Source organism: Microtus oregoni, unplaced genomic scaffold (genome assembly GCF_018167655.1).
Source record: "Microtus oregoni isolate MIOR12 unplaced genomic scaffold, Mior012 000035F_ref0000213, whole genome shotgun sequence".
NCBI lineage: Eukaryota > Metazoa > Chordata > Mammalia > Rodentia > Cricetidae > Microtus > Microtus oregoni.
In genome coordinates, this window is record NW_024543094.1 from 8,005,701 (window position 1) to 8,031,760 (window position 26,060).

Below are 26,060 nucleotides of genomic sequence, written 5' to 3' on the forward strand. Positions count from 1 at the left end.
TTAGAAGAAATCCAAGAACAGGTTGCTGGTACTGGTAAGGGACTTACCAGTATCATACTTACAGTCCCTTGTAAGTATCATAACATGATGGAAGGACTCACATGACAAGATAGGGCAAACATGCAAACCTCCTACTTCTTTCTCTCTTCATATCAAGCCATTATTGTCATCATGGGAAAGTGACCTCAATCCTAATCATCCTCCAAAAGCCTTACCTCCAGACACCATAAACACATGAATTTGAGGACCAAGTTTCCAACAAAACCCAAAACACAGCATTTAGTACATAAATATATTCTACAGGTGATGTGGGAGTGATTTCTTTCTAATCTGTTGCTTTCATTGGTTAATTAATAAAGAAACTGCCTAGGCCCATTTGATAGGCCAACCCTTAGGTGGGTGGAGTAAACAGAACAGAATGTTGGGAGAAAGAAGCAGAGTGAGGGAGTCGCCATGGTTCTCCCCCAACACAGCCGCAGGTTAACATCTTCCCTGGTAAGCCACCTCGTGGGCCACACAGATTATTAGAAATGGGTTAGATCAATATGTAAGAGCTAGCCAATAAGAGGCTGGAACTAATGGGCCAGGCAGTGTTTAAAAGAATACAGTTTCTGTGGAATTATTTCAGGTAAAGCTAGCTGGGTGGCAGGACACAGCCCCGCCGCTCCTCTCGGGTATAAAGCTAGCAGTGCGGGCGGCTGGGCACCAGGAATGCAGCCTGCCGCTCCTCTTATCACAACATACAGGAAACCACAGTATAATTGTATGACTTCCTGCTATCACCTACCTGACCCTCAGGAAGATAAGAAGACATGTAAACAGAAATGCATGGATAAAGACATACATTAAGATGAGGTCATATGCTGTTCTTGCTACTACCTGGTGTGGGAGGTCCTTCTGTCTATGTGTTGCTTTTATTGGTTAGTGAAACTGCATTGGACTTATAGCAGGGCAGACATTAGGTAGGTGGAGAAAACTAAGCTGAATGCGAGGAGGAAGAAGGGAGAGATATGCCATGGAGCCACCGCCAGACTCAGATATGATAAAACTTTGCCGGTAAGCCACTGCCACATGGTGATATACATATTAGTAAAAAATGGGTTAAATTAAGATGTAAGAGTTAGCCAGTAAGAAGTTAGAGCTAATGGGTCAAGCAGTTATTTAATTAATACAGCTTTTGAGAGATTATTTTGGGTCTAAGCTAGCCTGGTGGTCAGGTAGAACAAGCAGTCTCCTTCCAACGACTTCCTATTAACTTCTGTTCTTAAAAAGTTTGAACATGCCATTTCAATGCTGATAATTATGTTTAAAGACTGCCTTTCTCTGAGAACACTGACCAGATTAGTCATAGCAATCATCTTCCTCTGGCAACCACACAGTGAGCACATCATCCTAAGGCTAGCTGTCAGCCTACTCCCTTTCCCCATTGCTCACCAGGGTCCTCTGCTGGCTCCTGGAAGCCATTTCTGCATTCTGTTCATCTATCAAGCTGGATACTGGAGGTATCATTCATTATACATGACCCAGAGTCTTCCAATATGTTCTATTTGATGCACGAGGGATACCCTGTATTACTTAAGGAAAAAACCATGGTAAGATACTCAGCAGTTAGTGGGCCATGGTTACCACCTCACTAGGTCTGAAGCCCTGGAAAGTCTTGACTTTTCACATCTCCATAAGCCTGACCCACGGACATGTCCTCATTGGCACCCATAGCCCCCACACAGGGGATACCTAAACCACTTTCCCTTAACTCTCCCAGCTTGCTGATTTTTGAGTTGTGTGGGTTTTTGTTTGTTTTTGTTTGTATTTTTTTTTAAAGAAAAGACTCACAAAGGCTAAAAATCTACCAAAGGTATACAAATACATCTGCAATTTTATCTTCACTGATTACCATGGATAATAAATGAACAGCTTTTAAATAAGTGGACTAAGAGCCAGACAAGCAATCAGCTGTACTGTAATGTTTACTGGAAGTTCAATTTCTGCTTCATGATCAGGGCAGAATAAGCTGTCCCTGGAAGATTATTAAACATGGGACACAATTTGTTTAGATGACAACACAGAAGAAATATTAGTCCTCCTACTCATTTCAAGCCCGAGTAATTAGTCCTCTGAAGTCTTTTCTCTATAACAGAACGGCAAAATCTAACAGCTAAGTGCTTGTTTTCCTTTAGAAATTGCAAGCACTGGGCAAAACACACATGATGGCTAATCTGGACTGTCAACTTGATTAGATTATGAAACACTTTTGATACTACTAAGAAACACCTTTGGTATATACAAGAGAGCATATCCAGAGAGAATTAACTGAAATGAGAAGTAAAAAAGAAGATATATACCTTTAAGAAAATAAATATATTTAAAGCTGAAAGGAATTTTTATCATTTGCATTCAGTCATCTTAGGAAGTCTAATCCCAAAAGTTAATTATAAAGAACTGCTTACAACACTGGCATTGATTTAAATGTGCATAACAATTAAAAAAGGGTGTAGCTACTTTTAAGGCTGAGGGGTGTGATCAGGGCACAAAGAAAACACCAGAGAGTAAAGCCTGGACTCAAAGACTATCTTAGATTTTTCTTACACTGTTTTCCTCAATTCAACTTAAAATACTGAAATCAAAGCTTATTGTTCTTCTGTTCATAAGTTTGTTCCTGAATCTGAGAACTGACACCAGTCAAAAAACTGGCACATTTGAGAACATCACAACCCACGCCAGGGAGGAGGAAGGGAAGAAGGGACATTACCTGTCATGATCTGTGTCCAGAGACCTCTTTCTCCTGACAATGTGTCCACAAGCCAGGGGGACATATGTGCACAAAGCCAATGGAAATTGTACAAACAATTCTGGCTCATGATTCTGTCTATCCACTGGACAGTCCTTGCTGTTCTACAACTTTATAACTGATAATGTAAAACCCTCACTGTGGTGGGGGAAAACATAGTTGGAGATTTTCTGCACTTTAACCCTACTCCACAACAATGTGGCGAATGCTCTCTCCTGCCCCAGAATGACTGAGGACACACCTCAGATTGTTGCCCAAGACCTGAACCCACTAGTTCTCTCTCATCAAAGCTTCCTCTGGATAGGCCTCAGAATGGCTGCAGACAGTACATGACATATTGCATTCATACTGGAGTTGATTTTCAGCAGATCATGTTATGAGAATCTGTCAATCTATAGACCTAGGTGAAGTCTTCCTGTCCTGCTTGGACAATACTCAGCCTTACTACTATGTAGCTCTTACATTTTAATTTATTAAAATTCCTTATTTATGATATGCCATGTGGCAGCACCTTTATTAACATGGCACGTTCATCTCCTGCCATTTGGTAAATAGAAGCAAATAAAAATCCAAAATGGCATACAGTTCTACTGTGTAAACAGTATAAATAAATGTTCATGCTTAAGTATGCATAAACTCCTAAGAAAAGCCATGGTCCACAGCAGCATCTTCTGGAAAATGATGTAGGGTTATACCAGATATTTGGGAGGGGACTGAATAATATGTTTAAATAATATTTTTACTCATTTATCTAAAAATAATTAGGTACCAACAATTTATCAGGTAGAGATTCATAATAAAAGATGAATAAATATGCCAGTGAGTCACTGACTGTAATTGATAATTCTGAGGCAACAGCTGAGCAGTGAGTGCTGTACCATGTAGATGGAGTCACCAGAGTCACCTAGGCAGAGGGAAAAGGAGGCAGACTTGGAGAATGCTACATCTATGATGGCCGGAATAAGAGGAAAGTATGCTTCTTCAGACTTACACCTAAATGAGAGACCTGCACCCACGGTGGGCCTTGGCCAGACTGTGGTTGGTGAAAGAGAGAAAACCAATTGGAAGTGGTTGGGAATCCAAGTGAGGGGAGATGGGCCTGGAAAATTGTAGGAAAGGAAAAGTGGACGGATTCAGACACATCCTGGCAAAATGAGAAAAGGAAAGAACAATGACTGTCACACAAAGTTGGGAGAGAAAGAAGTTATCAATCACATTCAACAGTACAAGGACATCTGCATGCTTATTCTATTAAAAACATTGAATAGGAGTAAATAGTGGTTACTAATGCTTCAATCAGAAATTACATCCTGTGTGCCTCCCATGTGTTACCCAAATGAAAGCAAAACTGTACTGTAAGAAAAGTGGCAGCATATATGAAATAGGAGGTGGTATCTGGTCCTCAAGTACTCCTGGATCAGATCCCAACTCTCAGTGAATGGTGAGAAACTACCAAGGCCAGCAGGTAGAGAGGAAAACACAGTAGTCTGAGTCTCCACAAGTCACCAGGATATTCCTCATGACCAGGACTCACAACAGAAATGGCAATAATGATAGTTATTAGGAAGCATAGGTACATTTGCATTTACAAGCAAAGACCTACATCATTTCAAAGGGAACTGGTCCTCATACATAATCACATAACCAGGCATAGCAAAAAAAAAAAAAAGTCAATAGGTCATATGATGTGCCTCTTTTAGAAAATAAGAGTATTGATGAAAATAAAAATGCAATCACTTATGACCAAAGAAATGGTTTAGCAGGTAAAAGTGCTAGCCATGGGTTCCTGATGTTCAATTCCAGGAACCCATGTTAAAAGATACAATGGCAAACATCTGTAAACCCAGCACTCCTTCAGTGAAATAGGAAAAGAAGGATCAGCTGGAAACTTATGGGTCAGCTAGCTAGCCTGGAGTATGCATCACAGAGAGACCCTGCCTCAACAAGGTGGACTGATGTCCAAGAGTTGCCCTCTAACCATTACATGCATGCCTTGATACATTCATTCCTACTCATGTACTCTCTCTTACATACAATGATTAAAGAAAAAAAAATGCAATCACTTGGAAGAACTTAGCAATCTATGAAGTAGTGGTAAACTTTTGAGAATTCATAAAAAAAATCCAGAATGAAAAACTTGCTATAAAGTCGTATGACGCAGCTGCATTTTTCCTATCCACTCTTTATCCTTCTACTGATATAATAGTATTGGGACAAATGTAGTACAAAGCACAACCTATAAAACTCCCACATGGCCACCCACACACCATAAGGATGCTTTCATTTTAGCAGTGTTGACCGTCTGTGAAGGTCTTAGACAGGTTTCTCTACCATGTCAGTAACCAAGGATCCTGCAAACTGCTCTCTCTGGACTTGGGTCAAAGGTCCTTTTGACAGAAACATAAAGAAGGATCCAGGAAGGTTCAAGAAAAGAATGAGTTGAATGCGCTGTTACAGGAGACAACGTCCTGAATAGAACACCAGTAGCACAGACACTGAGACTGACAATTAATAATACAACCTCATAAAACTGGAAATCTTCTGTAAGGCAAAAGACACTGTCAATAAGACAAAAAACAGCAGTCTACAGAATGAGAAAATATCTTCACTAACCCTACATGTGACAGAGGGTTGATCTCCAAAATATATAAAGAATTTAAGAAGCTTGAGATCAAAACTAACAAACAAACAAATAATCCAATTTAAAAGGGATGTACAGACCTAAACAGAATTCTCAACAAAAGAATCTCAAATTGTGAAGAGACAATTAAAGAAATGTTCCACATCCTTAGCCATCAGGGAAATGCAAATCAAAATGACTCTGAGATATCATTTCACACTTGTCAGAATGACTAAGATCAAAAATATTAATGACAGCTTATGCTGGAGAGGATGTGGAACAAGGGGAATACTTCTCCACTGTTGGTGGGAGTGTAAACTTGTACAACTACTTTGGAAATCAATATAGAGGTTTATCAGAAAATTGAAAATCAATCTACCTCAAGATCTACCTATATGCCACTTGGGCATATACCGAAAGGATGCTCAATCATTCCATAAGGACACTTGCTCAACTATGTTCATATCAGCAGTATTCATAACAGCCAGAACCTGGAAACAGCCTAGATGTCCCCTCATGGAAGAAAAAAATATAGAAAATGTGGTACATTTATACAATGCAATAGTACTCAGCTGTTAAAAACAATAACATCAGAAAATTTGCAAGCAAATGGATGGAACTAGAAAATCATCCTGAGTGAGGTAGCCTAGACCCAGAAAGACAAACATAATATACACTCACTTATAAGTGGATATTAGCTGTACAACTCAGACATTTTTTGTGATGATGTTTTATAACATTCAAGACCTTAAATGAAAATCTCACTATCAAGAACATACTCCTGGGAAGAGCAAATTATCCAGTCAAATCCAAACATGTGGAGGGTACCTAAAGTATACTACTTCTAAAGGATGGAGACTAGACTCTGCCAATAACATGTTTCAGCATCTACTTAAAGATGTGACAGTCATAATTTCTAGTTTGACATGGCTCATATTTGGAAATTTTCATTTTCTCAGGCCTACAATCTAGTTAATAGTATAACAAAAATCTAAAAACATCACATGTTTTCTTACCTATGGAAATTATCCATAATAGTTAAATTTCATTGTAAACTTCACTGGAAGAGGAATTACGTAGGAAATAAACCTCTTAGGGAAAATATAAGGGTATTTTCAGAAAGATTTAATTGAGGATAGAAGACACATGCTAAAAGTGTTATCATCTTATAAACTGGGTTCCAACTGAACAAAAAAGAGAAAGCTAGCTGAACACCAGCATTTGTCTCTCTCAACCTCTTGACTATTGATACAATGTAAACTGTTGCTTCATATTTTTGCTACCATGCCTTCCCTGACCTAATGAACCATATATAATCCTCAATCTGTGAGACAAAAATGAGCACTTCCTTTCCTAAGCTGCTTTTGTCAAGTATTTTATCACAGCAACAAGAAAAGTAACTAATAAACTCATCAGATCAATACTTTTAGGAAGCTCTATTTTTTTTTAACAATTTTTTTCATTTTACATACCAGCCCTAGTTCCCCCTACCTCCCCCTCCCACTTGCCCCATCCACTCCTCAGAGGGGGTAAGACCTCCCTTGGGGAGTCAACAAAGTCAGGTATACCAGGTTGAGGCAGGAACAATCTCCCCAAACCTCCCCCCCCCAAGCTATCTCACCAAGGGGAATGGGCTCTAAAAGACCAGTTCATGTACCCAGGGTAAATTCTGGTCCCACTGCCAGGGTCCCCTCCCCTAAAATGATCAACCCACACAACTGTCACCCACATTAAGAGGGCTTAGTTTGGTCCCATGCAGGATCTCTGGGTGTGAGTCCAGAGTCTGTGAGCTCCCACTAGTTCGGATCAGATGTCTCTGTGGTTTGCCCAATCATGATCTTGACTCCCCTCCACACACATTGTCCATATGGCTCCCTATGTCAAGATATCACTTTCATTCCTCCCTCAACTCAGCCATCTCATATTCCCATCCCCCATTTGCTCCCTTCAACTCCCCTTCCCAGTTTACCCAAGAGATCTTAACTATTTACCTTTCCTGGGGCCCTCCATGTATGTCTCTCTTAGGGTCCTCCTTTTTACCTAGTAGGAAGCTCTATTTTTAATTTTTATAAGTTATTAATTATTTGACAATTTCAAACATATGTATAATGTGCTTTGGTGGTTCTCATCCTCCCATTACTCCCCCTTCATCTTCATCTCCTTCTCACTCAAGTGAAGACTCTTCTAAACAAGTTCACCTACTACTTTCATGACTTTGGTTTTCACATGTGTATGACCCACTGAATTTAATTAGGAAAAGAACATATTCTCTTCTACTGAAATTAAGCACAGCTTCTACTTTAGAACACTGAGTTCTCAAATGTAATGGAGTACACATTCATTGCATGTAATAAAAGCCACTTAGAGGTAGGCCCTAAAGCAGTGAAAAATAATTTACAAGTTTTAAAGACCTGTATGTTGCTACCACTTCTTTATGTTGATGTTGATAACTGAGAGGCTGGAGTGGCATTTGACAACCAGCTCCAATTACTGTTTATGCTTATGAGGTGATCCTTCTTTGTATCCCCTTACAAGGTGTGGCCTTTCTTACTGAAGCAGAATAAATTTTACATCTCTATAACTACTTCCCCTCCCCTGTATTGTTCTGAAGCAAGCTGGAGTGACTTATGATGGATAGTGAATGTTTCTCCCAGCAAAAGCATCTCAGAATACTCAGTGGCCAGGCTGTTAGACAGCTGGTAATCACAGTCCTTAGCGTTCCTGATGTACTACCATGCGGCTCAAAGCTTCAGAAAACCAGGCTTTCTTTTTCTTTTCTTTCTTTTTCTGCAACAGGATCTTTTACTATGTGATGTCTACCTGGCTTGAAACCCGATAGGTGGACCAGGTAGGCCTTGAACTCACAGAGATCCAGCTGCCTCTGCCTCCCATATGCTGGGATTAAAGGTGTGTGTTTCTATATCTGGCTAAGGTTCTTAAAGTACATTTTTCCATGGAACAAAAAGTAGAGATGAAAATGAAACCACATTATCTAGGATCATGGTTTAACATTTACTTCATTCCATCCCCTAAATTAAAAACCAAAGATGTATACAAGCCAATGAAAATTGAGTAGTGCAACCTGAAAAACCATGTGGGCCCCCCATATTCCTATACACAGTTCTAACAACTCAGGAAAGACAACGAAACTGGAGAAAATCATTAATATTTCTCTAACTAACCGATCTAGAAAATTCAAGGGAATTCATTCTTACCTGTAAGATAGAAAGAAACTCACCATGGAAAACTTGGAAGGCTATTCCTATGTTCACACTAAGTACTAACTACCGTGACTTCCCCCTTTCAGTTGCTCCACTGGGATAGCTGTATACTATAAACTGACATGACCCAGTACCTCCGGATTGCCACAGTGAGGGCCTCTGGTGAGCTGGCACAGGGACAGATGACCTCCTGTCGAAGGCCTTTACTCTGGAAGACATTGAGAAACGCATCACAAGAAGAAATAGACCCTGGAGGGAAAGAGGGACAATGGTCAGACAAGTGTAACACTGTGATTGACTTAAAATTATTCCAAAATAATTTTGAAGTTGGGATTCAGATATAAACAGAATTAGGCACCCTGGAGAAACAAAACATTAGCTACAATTTATTATTTGTTACATTAAAAGATAGTATTGACAAGCCTTTAGAAAAATAATTCAAAAACTGCAACTTCTATATTTAATGCAAATGAATTTTTTGCTGACTAATGAATTTATTTTATTAACTTCCCTGAAACCTGGTCTATCATTTTCAGTATGCAGATTCCAGAAAACTGTGTCAATCTAAACAAAGAAAATGTTTGATTAGTTGCTAATATCCCATGAAATATCTGACTTTCTAATACAAATTTACTTTGTTTTATGCAAGATGTTTTGTGGTGATGTATATTAAAATTAATTAATTAATTAGTTCACAGTTTATCCAATTATTTTAAGTAAAGGTATCATTTTGTAATCAAGTAATTTGTTTCTAAGCTCACTTTCATCAATCAGACATCAAGAAAGCATAGCCTGCTTTAATTTAGAAATACAGCTAATCCCCGTCTACAGATAAGGTCAGAAACAATCTTTCATTCAGTTCTATTCTGAAACATGGCTTCAGACTTTATAGACCTGTTTCATGAAAACAAGCTATTTCAATGCATATAAAGAATATTTTGTGAAAATGCTAACTTATTTTATGTGAGTTTTTGTTAAGGTATTTTATAACTAAGTTTTATTAAAAATGATAGCTTAGCCAGGGGGTGTGGTGCACGCCTTTAATCCCAGCACCTGGGAGGTAGAGACAGGTGAATGTCTGTAAATTTGAGTCCAGCCTGGTCTACAGAGTGAGTTCCAGGACAACCAAGACTGTTACAGAGTAACCCTGTCTCAAAAAAACAATCAATCAATAAAGTTTAATGCTGATCAACACAACTATAGTAGACTATAAAATAGTATTTCCTGAGGATTTATTCTATGTGAAAGAATTATACTTAAGAATTGACCCTTTTAATCCTCAAGCATTATGCTCTAACTGCCACTGTAGAGTTGAGAAAGCAAAATTTGAAAACTGTCTCTGTAGAACCAGGATGTTTCTTTTGATTATGGGACTGCAGTCTGTAAACACCTTGTCCTTAACCACTCTGTTATCCTGGTCAAGAAGAACACTGCTTGGTTATTTTAAGACAATCTCAAGCAAGACACAGATTAGGAAAACAACAACAACAACGAAACATCAAAGTGACAAGAACGATTTGTGGAACACAAGGAACTCTGAGGCTTCCCATCTTTGAATCTACAATTGATGCTTCACTTACAGGGATTTGCTCCATCAGCCACTATTAGCATGCGAAGAGAGGACAGGTTGACATCTCTCTGATCTCTGTGTGCTACAAGTGCCCAATGCATGTCTCTTGATTTCACACAAGCCACTTTTGCTACAAAGGAAAACATAAGTAATGATATGTCACTGCCAGACTGTGTGAAGCTGAGAAAAGACAGGTAATTGCAATCCATCGGGAATGGTGAATTATCTTGTCACCAAATCACCCACAGGCCCAGGAGAGACCAACCTTTGTACTGGCAGACCTTCTGGATCCAGGAGAGAGGGTTTACCTTCATCAGTGAGTACGGGATGCTGATGACATGCATCATGTTCATGACACTCTGAAACCAACGATGAACACAAGAGGTAAGAAAAGAGGTTGGGATACAAGAGGAGGGGCTCACTGTTTTGACACAGGGAAAACAAGCCAAGGCTCGACAGGCAGAAAAATAACCATGAGCACTTCAAAGAAGTACTGAGGTTGACTAACATGAGAGGAGCTTTAGGGGGACAAGAACAAGGCTGACTCAAGTGAGGCTCGGTATTACTAAGGTACACTCTGGTACAATCCTGTAAGACAAAGTGACCTATTGGAGATTAGCTCATCCTCTTTGCTCCTCGACTACTAATGAGTCAAAGAATTTAAAGTCCAAATCTTTTTCTCATTAAAACCTTGTATTAAAAAGAATCTCAAAAGGCATTTTTCAAAAGTAAATGCACAGGGTTGGGAAAATGGTTTATTTGGTGAAGTGCCTTCCAGGTAAGCATGAGAACATAAGCTCTGATTCACCAATACCCATGAAAAAATGTATATGGTGCCCTGTGTCTGTAACTCCAACACTTAGTGGAGTAAAGAGGCACAGACAGGGTAATCCCTCAAGCTCACTGGTTAGCCAGTCTAATCCACTCAATGAGCTTCAGCTTCAGAAAGAGAAAACCCTGTCTTAAAAAGATAAAGGGGCTAAACTTTTAACTTTAGCTTCTCCATACACATATGTACACATGTGCACAGAAATTTGTATACATCTACATTAACAAGTACATAAACCACACACATATGGGCACATACAAAGAGCACAACACATATACAACACACTATATACACTCAAAATAAGAAGAGGATACATAAATACCTAAGATATTTATGAAAAAAGTGCTCATTACAGCAAATAAGAAAAATTCAAGTCAAATGCAAATCAAAACTAAATTAGTTAACACCTCTCAGAAAGGTTATTATAAGAAAAAAATGCTAGTAAATACTCAGAGGAATAATCCCAAAGAAACTTGGTGGGAATGTATATTAGTATAGCCAAAGTGAAAAATTGTTTGAAGATTGAAAAACACACATATACAAAACCCCAAATACAAGTAATAATAACAAGACAACTACAATATGATCCACTAGGATCACTGCTGGCATATTTCCAAGGAACTGAAGTCAGTATGTTGAAGACATCACATTCATGAGGTCACTGTAGCACTATCATCTGAAATAGCCATGATAAAAATTTAACCTAGGTATCTATCAATGGAGGAATGAGTAGAAAATGTGATATACATACACAGTGAAATATTTTGAAGATATAAAAATAAAACCCTGTCATGTGTTACAATATGGATATAACTGGAGGGCACAGGAAGACAAGATACTGCATGGTGTTATTTATATGTGGAAGCTAAAATGTTAATTTCAAAGAAGAAGTAAATACAGTAGTGTTATTAGAAACTTGAAATGGTAGTTAGATTGGGATGATGAGATGGAAAATGCACACAAGATATAGCTAGGTGGGAAGATTAACCCCTAATATCCTACACTTAATCTTAGTCAAATGACTAAGAAATGGTAACTAGTTACCATGTTGCTAGTTAACAGACTATAAAGCAAGCAACTTTGGAAAGGTGTCAGAAGCACAGTCCGCTTCCCAGCCTTGCCAACACTGATTAAGACACTTAGTCAGTTCCTTAAAGTGGATGATAAAAATGGTCAATGCACATAGGTTGTGATTAAGTCTCACATATCTTGCAGATACATTGATCTACAGCACAACCCTAGGAAGGACTACAGACTGTAAACATCAAGTCAGTGCTTTGGCTTGGCCTCTGTGTACTAGGCAGTCATGGCATCAAAGGAAGAAGCTCCAAATGAAAACAAAAAGACTACCACACATTCCTCACCAGAAATGAGGTCTCCACAGAACCTATGCAAACTCAGCTTCTTCTGAGGGTTTCTTCCCACTGCGTTCTAAGGAGATGGAGCTTAAGCACCCCCAAGATGAGGTTAAGCATATGCTACAATGTGTTCAATCATGTGGCTTTAAGTGGAGTCAACAAAAAGATTCACAAATTGCCAGATACTGCAGGCAGGGATATAGAACAACAGAATTAAAGTGTGTGGTCAACATGAGAGTCACTAGAGCAGAATTGGTGATTCTTTCAGAGGGGACTAGGAAGCAGAGACAGAGAAGACAATGCATAATCAGAACCACGTCATGTGCTACTAGAGGTACTAACTCTGATAGCAACCATTTCTGTTCTTGAGGATGTGACAATGTACCACAAATACAGACGGGCTACACGCTTAGTTAACACCAAGTCACATTATTCTTATGCCAAACACAACAGGTAAGACTATTCCCATTTGAATCTATCAATAAATGAATTTTGTCAGGCCCCCCAGCTACTTGGGAGGTTGAAACACGAGGATTCCACATTCAACACCAGTCTAGCTAACTTACCTAGACTCTATCTCAAAAAGAAAAGCCTACTGGAGTGGTGGCACAAACCTTTAATCCACTACTTAGAAGGAAGAGGCAGGAGGATCTCTGTAAGTTCTAGGCCAGCTTGGTCTATAGTGCAAATTTCAGGACAGTTAAGGCTGTTACACAGAGAAATCCTGTGTCGAAAAAAAAAATCAACCAACCAAACAAACAAACAAAAAACAAAAGAGCCAGGCTGTAAATAAATGGAAGCATTTGCCAAAGATTGAAAAAGTCCTGCATTTAATTTCCGGTGTTTTAAAAAAAGTGTCTTGCCAGGTGGTGGTGGCGGCGGCGCACGCCTTTAATCCCAGCACTCGGGAGGCAGAAGCAGGCGGATCTCTAGGAGTTTGAGGCCAGAACTCCTAGAGAGCTAGTTCCGGGACAGGCACCAAAGCTACAGAGAAACCCTGTCTCGAAAAATCAAAAAAAAATTAAAAAAAAAGTGTCTTGTACATATGAATATGACACTCACTAGAGTCACAGCTACAACAGAGTCTTGAGCTCAGGTTTCTTAATTTTATAACCCCAAATCTGTGTTATTTTCTCTGCAACAGTACACACGATATGCCAACATTTCAAACCATTTTTCTGCATCTCCACTTATAAAAGCATCCAGATGTTAGAAGTAAGCCATACTGAACTATCTACATGATACTTATATGTTCATGAATTATACAAATAGATCTGGCTCACTAACAAATAACAAACTGCAATATTTATATCCTCATCATTCATATAAAATTATTGCAGTTTTCTATTTCAGAAAATAAATGAAGTTTAAGCATTAAAAACACTAAGAAAACAAACAAGTCCGTCAAACTGCCCTATATGAGATAGATGGGGAATTCCAAATATGCATTTTTGTTTGCTTTGTTTTGCTTTCCTTTTTTTAAGAGCCAACAAGACATTTAAAATCAAAGGTCATTTCTCTCCTAGAGCATTCACAGTCAGCTCAGTCATCACTTTGCAAGTGGCATTGATAATGAGACAAATATCTCTCCATAATGCATGGAAATTTTTCATTTTAAAAACAAGCCTAAAATCCTTTTCTCCCTTGCAAATAATCTAATAGCAGATCTCCCAACTCTTAGAAAACCAGTAAGAACATTCTCTTGAGAGTGGGAAAGTGATCTTGACAGATAAGGCACTAGTAATAACAGCAGGAAACCTTCAACGCCCACGGTAGAAGCCTTAAAAGTGCTACTCTGGTAGCTATTACCTCAATATATGGGTCCAAGATTCAAACCAGTTTTTCTGAGCCCAGTTGTCTTTATTGTACTGTTGCAATAAGCTGGCTGAGTGGACAATATGACTCTTAGCACAGTGTTTACAATGTGATATGGGACTTTGCAAAAGTTGGACACACTTGCATGAAGAGGGCTTACTTACTGTCAGTATGCCATGCCAAAGCCCCACATCCTTTTTGAAGTCTAGAACATTCACAATGGTTTCAGCTGTATGAGAGAAAAAAAAAATCACATTTTTACTTGACATTATAGAGCAGCATGAGTGAAATTGCAAGGAAAACGCATCATCTGAGGGGTCATCTATCTTAAAAGAATACCACATTACTCCATCTTCACAGAAAGTTTACAGTCATTAATAGATGACTAAAAAGTGCTAATCAGGCTAGAGAGTGTTTTCAGGATAATATTTGGGTATGTCAGCAAGCAGCAATAGCTGCCAACATATCACCATTAGAAAACATCTTACCATTATCAGACATGGTGGTGCAGGCCTGTGATGACAGATAGCACTTGAGAAACTGAGAGAAGATGATCACAAGGCTTGGCTATAGAGTTAATTCAAAGCCAGCTTGGGCATACAATGAGACTTCGAAAACACTGTCACGTAACAACATATTCCCAAACACAGTATTATCATCCTATTTATGCCCTGCCCTCCTAGGCCTTTCTTTTTAATTTCTCCCACATGTGACCTAATTTTCCTAACAGGGAAACATGGAGGGGGGAGAGATTTTGACAGTTCAGGCTTGTTATTTTACATTAGAATTGTTTTAATACTAGTTAGGGGAACAATAAAGGAGGGAGATATTTCAAGACAAGGATGGTATAATATTGAAGCAATACAGGATGAGAATTCCAAAGGGGAAAAAACAGGAAAAAAGCTGTAAAATAAGTTCTTGAAAACAATTATTTCCAAAGACTGGGGCAGTGATGCTGGACAGTCAGACACTGAGGATTTAGGCCTTCATCTGACCTTGTTCTTATCAAACAGGTACTTCAGTCATCTGCACACAGCTCCTGGCCACTTCTCAGTGTCCTGGGCATCTCCTCATTCCTTTTGGCAATATATACCAAAGGCTCATTCTATCTTCTGCTCTCCTCTCAGAGAGAATAAAATATGGACGCAGACCAGACAGACTAACTTGAAATATAGATATCTAAAGGATATATTCTAGATTCCTTTTTATAATTTAAAGTAGAGAAATTTTATGTATGTATGTATGTGTTTATATTTACTTTTGATATCTAAAGGGTGGCAGCACCAGAACTTCAAAGCATGCAGGCCAGGACACACAAGTCATTATATTTTGATTTAAAAAAAAAATAGCAGAGATTAGAGGACATGTGTCTCTAAGTGTTAAACAGTCTCACCATTAATAGGGCATGTCTAATAGACAAATCATTCTTTACAAGGGCAAGGATGGGAAGATCACATGAGCAGCAAAAAAAATTAAAGTCACTTAGTGGGTTTAGGGACCACTACTTGCTTCTTCAGGTCCCAGAAACTGACATCAGTGTAGAGTTATCTGCTGTGACTATGCTCTCTCTGTAAAGGAAGTTGGGGCAACAAGCCAAAGGCTCTTGGAGGGGTTGCTTTAGCTTTTCCTTCTCTGTGTCCACTCAAACCTATTCTCATGATTACTGCCACACACTCTACCTCTGCTTCTCATAACTGGAGAAAACACACCAGGAAAGATAAGTGTCTTCTTGGAAAACCCTATTCTCAAAACTTCTTATTCAACAATGAGAGGTGGGATAAAACATGGCACTTAAAAACAAATAGCTTCTGAAGATATATATTCATGTGTTGGTAGAGATTAGCACACGTGTGCCAACTGTGAGGTAAGTCACATACCTCCAAACCCATGTGGTAAGGTTGTAATACTTCTTATGGGACTGAGCCTTCAAGAATGTGATAAATATTAAATGAGGACATAGGTACACATATGGAAAAATGTCATATGAGGACACAGTAAAAATGCATTATCTAGAAGGCTGGTAGAGCCCACCATTGCCAGCATTCTCATTTCAGACTTTCCACTGCAGTCCCTGTGTCTTCAACACCAGCTCAAGCTGATGCACTCAATTCAACTCACCTACTTAAAGTTCACAAACTGATGGATGGAATTGGTACAAACAGAATGCTACTTTGATGAGTACCAGTAGGAACCACACAAACTAGCTAGCCATCAGGCATCCCTGGTCAGTGGGAATCCCCAAAAACCCAGATCCAAGGGAGTCTCAGGATCATCCACACCTTCTGTATAGCTGCAGGCCTGTGTGAGTGCCTGGCAGTGTGTCAGCAGTGCTATCCTCGTCACGGTCACCCCAAGAACGCTTCCATCTTTACACGTCTTATACTGAAACGAGACAAAGAGTATGGAAAGGGATTTTGACATATTTCTGGTCCCCACTCAATAGCTTCTAGCTATTTGAGACACTGTGAGTCTCTCCACACTGGGACTAGTGTAATGAGGAGACGAGCACACCTCTTCCCAGTATACACACCCGCCCTGGGGAAGGATGGCATCCATCTTACCTCAATATAAGCTGTGTCATTATTTGCATCTTTGATGTGTGGAAACCAGTCCCGAGGAGGTTTAGAGAGGTGTTTAGACTCTGTGACAAACCATAGCAGCTTTGGCCAACCTTAGAAATAAATCACAAATTCCTTTTAAATAAATAGGACCTAGAAAACAAGTCTGTAGAATCTCCTTCTCTTATGACTACACACTTGTTTCTCAAACACCACTTTAATCTACATGAACTCTCTAAAATACCCATACATTAAATTGAAGACAGCATCATCAAAAGAGTGCTCAAGATACCACCAGCCACATCCTGTCACTCCCACAGATTATGAGCTAAATGTATTATCAGAAATGTTGACATGCTAGAAAAGTCCTGTCCTGGACTCAATAGATGTTCTTCCACAGGTGAAGAGCTAGCCTGTAGAATAAAAGGTTGAAAGGGGAAGCAAATTCTCAGGGGCTCTGTGGCATACCTTTGAACTGTGGGATCTCTCCTGTTGGGCTTTTTGGAAGTCCTTTGTGACAGGCATCGCTAGTCAAAGCAACAGTTACTCCACAGCTTCCAAGCAAGAAACCTATCTGCTGGCTTCCTGCATCCTGAAAGGTGACCAAGGAAAGAGTTCAGAATCTAAGACAAGCTGGACAGTGGTGGTGCATGCCTTTAATCCCAGCACTTATGAGGCAGAGGAAGAAAGATCTCTGTGAGTTTGAGGTTGGCCTGGTCTACAGAGTGAGCTCCTGGACAGCCAGTGCTACATACAGAAACAAGAATCTAAGACAAAACTGTATTGGTTGCCAAAGCACTGCTCTATCATCTAAGGTACATGGAAATGAACTGCACTCCCCAAACTCTTCTCCCCCAACTGTGTGTGTGTGTGTGTGTGTGTGTGTGTGTGTGTGTGTGTGTGTAAGAGAGGGAGAAGAAAGACAAGACAAGACAGAAGAGCAAGAGAGAACTCATAAGTGTGAGTTGACACATAAAAATGTTGGGTGGGTAGGAAGGTTTAGAGGATTTGGGAGGAGTTATAGGACTGGATAAAATTATCAAAATATATTTTATAAAATTTTTAATTAAATAACAAAGACAACGATTTTAAGGTTTTATTATCATGGAGTGAAATGTATTCTGATAATATATTATCTATAACATGAATACCTAGCAACCTAATTTTGACACACTCAAGGCTGGTTATTGAAATGTCACACCTGGTAGAGTGAGAACCAAAAGGAATCTTTTTACACAGAGTAATGGCAACCAGGACCATCTTTACAATGTTGCATAGATCACATCTCAATGGAGTAACCAATGCACCCTAAAATGGGCTATGGATACAGGGCAGTAACTTTGGAGACAGAAAGCCTTGGAAGGCACCAAACTGCCAGGACTAAATATCACCTTTCAACAGATATCACCGATGGGGCTCCCTGGCTACAACTTCAGTAGTTGCCTCCCATTGTGAGTTTTATTGTTCCTATAACTAGTTTGCTTCTCATAAAGACAGATAATAAGCAGCCTAGTCATCCAGATTCAACCTCTCTCCCATCAGCTCTGTTACTATGTTGGTGGCTTAAAAAGTAAAATCAAAATCTCAGAGTACCCAGCATTTCTGGAACTAAAACCATATCATGGTATACGAGAGTTGAGGCTACACCCAGCTTGATTCTATGAACAGCCTTCAGGAAGTTTGGCTTGCTGACTCTCCTCCCTGTCCAAGGAAGTCACTGGGCAAAGTGACTGACCCCTAAAAGATTTGGTATTCATCAGCATTAACATTTCAAAGTCATTGTCTGCTAAGTGCTTAGATTATACTTTTCCTAATGTAGATTTATAATCTATAGTCTCCTTACATGGATTTTTTTTTCAGGAAGCAACAACAAACAAGCTAATTGCATAATTAACACAACCTGCAATGAGAGAGGTGATGTGGACTTCACTAAATGGGGTCAGTCCCTATTTTGGAGACATTTTTGTGGAGCTTTCTATTGTTGCAATACTGTTTTCAAGTAAAGTCAAGATCAAACACTACTCCTCTGATGAGGTGAGGCAGGCAGAAGAGGTAGGTTTTAGCAGCAGGAAGTGGGCTGCTTCTCAAATTTATGAACACTTTGCTGAGTCAGGCAAACACCACAGCTGTCTCCCAGTGGGGAGTGACTTGGTCAGAGTTACTCATAGCTTCTTGTTGCAGTATAGGTACAAATAAGAAAGCATGACACTATGAACTTGGGTCTAAAGCCAGGAGTCTAACCTGCCCTTCCCCCAAACAATATATATATATATATATATATATATATATATATATATATATATATATATATATATATATATCGACCCCTAAAAGCTAATTAAGTTGAAAGAGCATTTCTTAGACATGTATGAATTCCTGGAGTGTTCAATCCCCAGTACTGAAAGAAATTTTAAAAAGAGTAGGAACGTGAGAAGTGGGAGAGGAGAATGATATGAAGAAAAGGAGGACAGCCTTGCAATATAAAGAGTGGAAGCATTATGACGGAGCAAGATTTAAAGACTGCTGTTAGAATTAAATGTTTTCTCTAATTGCACCTCCTATTCTACAAAGTACCACTTCAGAGGCTAGACAAAAGCTTCAGATAAATCTGTCAAGTCACTAACAGCCTCTAGAGGGTAACACAAAATACATAGTAGAGCCAGCTTCTACAGCCTTCTACATCCAACATTCAACCAAGACAGTAGGATGAGGTGATGCATCAGACTACATCAAAACAAAGGTCAAAAAAAAGTCAGGACCGCGAGGGGTTGGTCCACCAACTGAGGCAGTGTGCCTGTTCTAATAAAAGCTCACCAATCCAGCTGGACCAGGTCTGAACGAGCATGTGATCAAACCAGACTCTCTGATTGTTTCTGACAATGAGGGCTGACTGAGAAGCCATTGATAAAGGCACTGGGACTTGTTTTTACATCCTGTTCTAGCTTTTTGGGACCCTAGTCTATATGGATGCACAGCTTCCTAGGCCTGGGTGTAGGGGGAAGGGCCTTGGACTTCCCATAGGACAGGGTTCCCAGCCCTCTCTCAAGCAGGGAGGGGAAGGGAGGAGCAGGAGTGGGGGAGCGGGAGGGGATTGAAAGGAGGGAAGGAAGTGTAAATATTTGAATGGAAAAATAAAAATAAAATAATAATAATAATAAAAGAACTTTGTGGTCCTTACAGTCCCTCACCCCCAAACAGGATAAACAGCTACATTTCCACATAGCACCAATAGCTACTTGTTGTATGCAAGGTCCCTGGAAAGGTACAGATGAGAGGCCAAGTCAGGGAACTAGTCATATCTAAAGATGTGAAATGAGATAAATCCCCCCCAGACACACACTATGACCTTGACATCATTTACTAAGTACTTTATCCCTAAAAATAAGACTGGCTCTGATAGAGAGCAGATATGCAGATACACCATACTCAGAGGGCAGGGAGAGGCAGGCTTGAACCACTACAACTCCCAACCATCACACTCCGGGCAGTTTATAACACTAAGGGCAGCAGATGATCATGCCCTTTACAAAGTTTGTAACTTTCCCTTTAATAAAAGCTACCACAAACCTCAATTTAAGTATTTCTATTTATTTCCAAAATTTATTCAACACAGAAAAGGCTAACCGATAATGTCATTGTTCAGAAATTGCTTGTGTGTGGCCTCTGTGGCAGTAACTCCCCATATCCTCATATCAAATATTAGTCTAAGATACATCTATCAATTAATGACTTTTAATGCTGTGTTTATAATGGAAATCTTTAAGCATGCACAAAGCCAGAAATAAGAGAAAACATCCTCATGTATAGATCATCCAAGGTTAATAATTATAAATTTTTGACCATGCTGGCCTCATTTATTATCCTCACTATACAAGTGCATATGCATAGAAAATGTTTATACCCAAGGAACTCAACATAGAAGCACAAACTAGTGTGCACATGCTCACACACAGAAGCATATCCACATATGTACAATACCTCACACATGAATACACATGCCCCACACTCACATACCATATCCAGGCATATTAGGAAAGTGAATCGCAAGTGTCTGCCATACTGTGTACATAAGGACACTTCAGCTAGGGATACCCTTTCTGGAGCAGCCCTTCCTCACCCTGGCAGGCAGCTGCTCCTCATCTCCCCACCGCCTTCAGCAGCTCCACTCCTATTTTCCATCTATTTCTGTGGTTCATGATCCCAGGTCTACCAAGTACCTCTTTCAAAATGCCACTCTGTTTAGAAAAAGTGGTGAGCAAATAGGACTCTGACATTACTCCTTCCAGAGGCTCTATCTGAAATGGTGTTGAAAACATTCCTTGTTTTTGTTTTCTTCCAGACAGGGTCTCATTCAGTAGCCCACATTGGCCTCATCGAGGGCAACCCACCTGTTTCAGCATCCCTACTGCTATGATTACAGTTGAGTGCTGTATGTCTCCATTTGGAAACATTTACTAAGACAAGCAACCAATCAACCATGATTCTCTGGAGAAAGCCAGACACCCCTGACAGCATATACAAAGGCTCAGAGAGCAACAGATCTCTATGGCTATTACATAGCTGTTCAAGTTACAGCAGGAGGGGAATGACCAGGATAGAACAGCTGTTTAGTTCTGTTATCACTGGCACACACACAGAGTCAGGTTCTTCATTCTCCCAGCCTTATCGGGTCTGTGCTATCACTTTGTATTCGGATCATCACACCTATGGATAACCTTTGCTTCTCAAGGATATCTTGGCCTAACTTACTTTTCAGGTTAGCAAACTCACTTGGCTGACAGAATTATATACAGGTTCAGAATTATATGAGGTAGTGACATTCATTTTCCAGATGTACAATGACAATTCAAGTCCCACTAACAAGGTTGTAGGTTGGCTTTCTCTGGTCCCACTCCCCTATTCTAAACTATAAATTGGGTCATCAACTTCTCAGTAAAAATGCCTAAATGTTTCCCTTTCACTACCAGGATAAGAGGGGGGGAAAAGGCAAGTTGTTACTTAGGCATTAAACAATTTTTAGGGTTCAGAATAAGGAGCATTAATGGGGCCTTTAAGTAACATTAGAGGACGTTGAACAGGGAGATGCAAGAATTAGGTTTCATATACTTGATCACTACTCATATACTTGTCTTATTCCACTTCTACTTGTCCCCAGGTAAAAGCAGTCAGGTAAAAATAAGAAAACTGTGCTCAAGCCAACAGGCTCCTATATTCTACAGGCACAGGTCAGGAAAGAAAGTTCAGCAGCACTGTTAGGAAAATGCAAATTAAAACCACGGTGAGATTATTTCACACCTGTTGGAATGGCTTTTTATCAAACGGGTAAACAGTAACAGGTGAGGACAAGACTGTAAAAAAAAGTAGACCCTGAAAACTATTACAGTGGTCCTGGGAAATGGTGTAGAGATTCCTAAAAACACCAATACCAGAACTTCTACAGCCCTGGTGGCTGCAGGCAGCAAATAATAATAGGAACCACCAACTACACTTGTGAGCAGTGTACACAATATTAGCTTTTCATTTGTCCTACAGTAAGAATACACAATAAAGAAACCAGCAAATTAGTCATCTTCATTAGAGAGTAAGGTATGACCAATCAGAGGCAAACCTGAAATTTGACAATAACAAGACAAGTGAACACAAGGCAAGGACCACCACTCACAGTCAGGACAAGTCAGTGGAGCTTTCATGTGTCTGGCTTTCTATGTAATGATACTAAGGAATGAGAAAACAGATCGAGATAAAACAGCTCCATGTTGTGCTAACAAACAAGCATAAGCTCCACCTCTAAGAGGTCTCACACCTGCAGGTGAGACATGCTGTGTGAATGAATAACTGTTCCCTTAATAGATGAAACTGATGAAAACCTATTCTGAGCCTTAGAGACAACCATTACATGCATTTGCTGCACTTGCACAGCAAAGATAAAAGCCATTCACAAAACTGTAATTGGCACATTCTCACCCAGCACATTCAACTACCGCTGAGCCTGTCACCTCCGTCTAAGGTTTAATGAACAAGAGCTCTTTACCTTTCTTGTGAGTGGCACTTCAATGGGGACAGGAACAACTTCAGCCAGAAGGCAACCATAGAAGGCCACCATGAAAGCAGCAGGGTCATTGTTGGGGAAGACGAGCGCCACCTGGAGATGTTCAAGACACAACAGCATGATTTACCTTTCCAAAAACAACAACATCCCAAAACAGTAGTACAGGTTTGTAAGGGCAGTCAGTACTCAGGAGGTTGAGAAAGAAGGACTATAAGTTCAGGGCCAGGATGGGCTACAGAGCAAAAAATATATCTCAAAAGTGATGGACGATGAGAAAGTGCATAGTAAAAAATACTTTAATAGGTGTCCCATACTTTTTTCCCCAACTTATCTGGAGGGAAACATTAACAGTTGTCAACCATAGTACCATTACTAGACAATAGTTCATTTAAAATTTTGCTCTTATCTTCCATAGACATGATTTTCATATACATAAAAACTGTACATAATGTGTTTTTACTCTTTCTCACTGATCTACATAAATAACTCCTTGTATTTTGATATATAGTTCTCACAACTATAAATAATTAAATGCTTGTATAATTCTTTACTAGGTAGCTGAGCAAAAAGCTTGGGAGCTAGACCCAGTTAGAACTCAATTCAGATCCTAAGGTACTAGTGAGTTCTAGGATCTTAGGCACAAGTTGGGCCTCTCTAAGCCTTGGTTTCAACATATGAGAAAAAGAGTGATAAGAGAAACTGTACCTGATTGCCATGGTAAATGTCCAATGACATAGGGTTTACAGATTTCAATATGAAGTGTGACACATCACATCATATGTATCTATAAACATGTACTACTAGTAATCCTCACATTAGCAGTCCTGGCATAATTTCAACATCAGTCTCTTATGTTGTACATGCATATTTTCATTGCCTATTACTATAGCTAAGTATTTAATGAGTGTTTGATTGTTCCTGGTCCTTCCTTGTTCATCCAAAGTGTTCAGTTCAGCCCATCTGGGAGTAGAATATCATAACCCACTACTGCTGGATGTAATTACTAAATATATTTTCCGATACCCCTTAACAGTATGGCATATCTTAAGGACAACAGTTTTCCTTTTCATTTCCCATATTTACCCTTTCAATCTTGCTATGTTCCCTAAAATTTGTGTTTAAGTATCTGAAACAAAGATTTTCTGATATATTTTCACATTTTGGAATATATTTGATGTTTTGAACATGTTTCCTTTATATTCATAGGTGATAAATATTTGACCCAATTTCTCCATACCTTTTAAATAATCAGAGACTTAATTTTGGTGTGGACATACTTTCTGAGAAATGTTTTAGATGGTTTTATAATTATGACAGTATCAGAGAATATACTCATGCAAACTAGAATGGCTGACTTCATTAAGCAATATCTTCTGGGATGTCATCCTACATGCAAATTGTCACTGAATGTCAGTATGTGGTACATGACTACTACATAACCAATTTAATGCTTATCCTATCCAAGTGCGTTCTCTCTCTCTCTCTCTCTCTCTCTATTTTCGGGTGGGGGGGGGGCTCATGAATAAACAAGAGTCAATTATAAATTTATAATGATCCTACTACTGCCACATGATTTCTTCCCACAAAGCAGGCCAAGAAGTCTACGGAAACTGATCAAAGCAGCAAAACACACAAAAATCCCCAATCTGATGGTCACACCTGTTTCACAATGAGTGCATACTTGTCTTTCACATCCAACCTCACCCTACTAAGGAGAAAGGACAGGCTGAATCCTGGGATTTTAAAACAGAAGTTATCTAGTTATTTGAACTTCACTTACTCTGTCTCCAGGCCGTACCATAGGTTCTTGCTTTGTACCTAATTTATGTAGAATGTTGTATGCAACCTTCATACTTCTTGTCCATAGTTTGCCTGGTAATATAAAGTATAAACACACAAGTAACTTTAACGACATACACATACATTTTAGTTACATACATCTGTAAATATTAAACTAGGGAGCATTTTCAGAGTCAAGCACATACATCTATTTTGTTCAGTATATGTAGTTGAAAGCATTGACAAAAACAGGGACAGGGAAACAAGACTATAAAACTGAAAGCTAAAAGTGACTCAGAAGTAGCCGTAGTAGAGATATTATTATTACTATTATTATTATTTTATTGCTCTATATTTTTCTGGTCCCCTTACTTTCTCTCCCCTCCCCTTCAATCCTTTCCCATGGTCCCCATTCTCCCAATTTACTCAGGAGATCTTGTCTTTTTCTACTTCCCAGGTAGATTAGATCCATGTATGTTTCTCTTAGGGTCCTCATTGTTGTTAGGTTCTTTGGGATTGTGATTTTCAGGCTGGTTTTCTTTGTTTTATGTTTAAAGACCACTTACGAGTGAGTACATATGATAATTGTTAAAAACAATAAGAGAGATGGAGGAGGAGAGAAGGAGAGGAGGAGAGAAAAAGGGAGAAAGGAGGAAAGGGGGAAAAGGGAGAGAAAGTAGGAGAGAGGGAGAAGAAAGGGAGGGAGAGAGGGACAAAGGGGAGAGGAGAGATTGAAAATTTTAATTTTCACTTGTTTAGCCAGTCTTAGGAAAGGAGTTGATGGGACATGAAGCCGTAAGTTTCTTATTAGTTAACAGTATATAGACATGGGAATGGAAGGGGTAGGGTCTTGAAAAATCCTCTCTCACAAAGTCTCACAGAGACTTTTTTCTTTCAATTTTAAGCCTTCAACTTAAATTCCTAGAATCAGGATGGAAAATAAGTACTGAAACTTGACACACTGCCAGAGAATCACCAGAGTTAACCCCTAACTCCTCATACTGTATGACACACTTACTGTAAGCTACAGAAAAGTTTAATTGCTGCATTTCTTCTGGGTTAAGCATGAGGACGTGAGAACCAGTGAGAGTTAGAAAGCTCTATCAGTGACATCCATCTCTTATTAATGTAATGTCCTGTCTTGGGTAACTGCAATGAACACAAACTATGTAAAAATGTCTCCAATGGGTCATTCAAAGTCTGATCCACTGCAGGTTGAAAACTTCTTAGAGTGAACACATTTTTTTTAATCTCAGGATTTAGGGATTTTGGAAGAGGAGTCTCTGAACTTAGAAAAAGATAATGACAAATATCTATTTTAGAATTCTGAAGTCTAGAAAAAATTCTAAAGTAGAATGCAAATGTAAAAAAAGATAGTTTTTTCTTTTCCTAGACATTTATTTAAGAACAAAAACAAGCTCTGAAGGAGTTTCACATTTTAAGCCTTAACCCTATGCCTATACATTTCCAGGT

General features: G+C 39.3%; 1 protein-coding gene across 6 annotated transcripts in view; it reads right to left on the reverse strand.

Moving 5' to 3' along the window:
* Positions 1-26,060, reverse strand: part of Dip2c (disco interacting protein 2 homolog C) — a 366,894-nt gene that overhangs the window by 88,665 nt on the left and 252,169 nt on the right. For all 6 annotated transcript variants that reach the window (XM_041630651.1, XM_041630650.1, XM_041630649.1 and 3 more), the window contains 9 exons: positions 24,589-24,680; positions 22,791-22,901; positions 17,228-17,351; positions 16,763-16,872; positions 16,481-16,583; positions 14,366-14,430; positions 10,465-10,558; positions 10,210-10,329; positions 8,764-8,878 (listed from right to left, as the gene is read on the reverse strand). In XM_041630651.1, the coding sequence (XP_041486585.1) occupies positions 8,764-8,878; positions 10,210-10,329; positions 10,465-10,558; positions 14,366-14,430; positions 16,481-16,583; positions 16,763-16,872; positions 17,228-17,351; positions 22,791-22,901; positions 24,589-24,680 (934 nt within the window). The remainder of the gene's footprint in view (positions 1-8,763; positions 8,879-10,209; positions 10,330-10,464; positions 10,559-14,365; positions 14,431-16,480; positions 16,584-16,762; positions 16,873-17,227; positions 17,352-22,790; positions 22,902-24,588; positions 24,681-26,060) is intronic.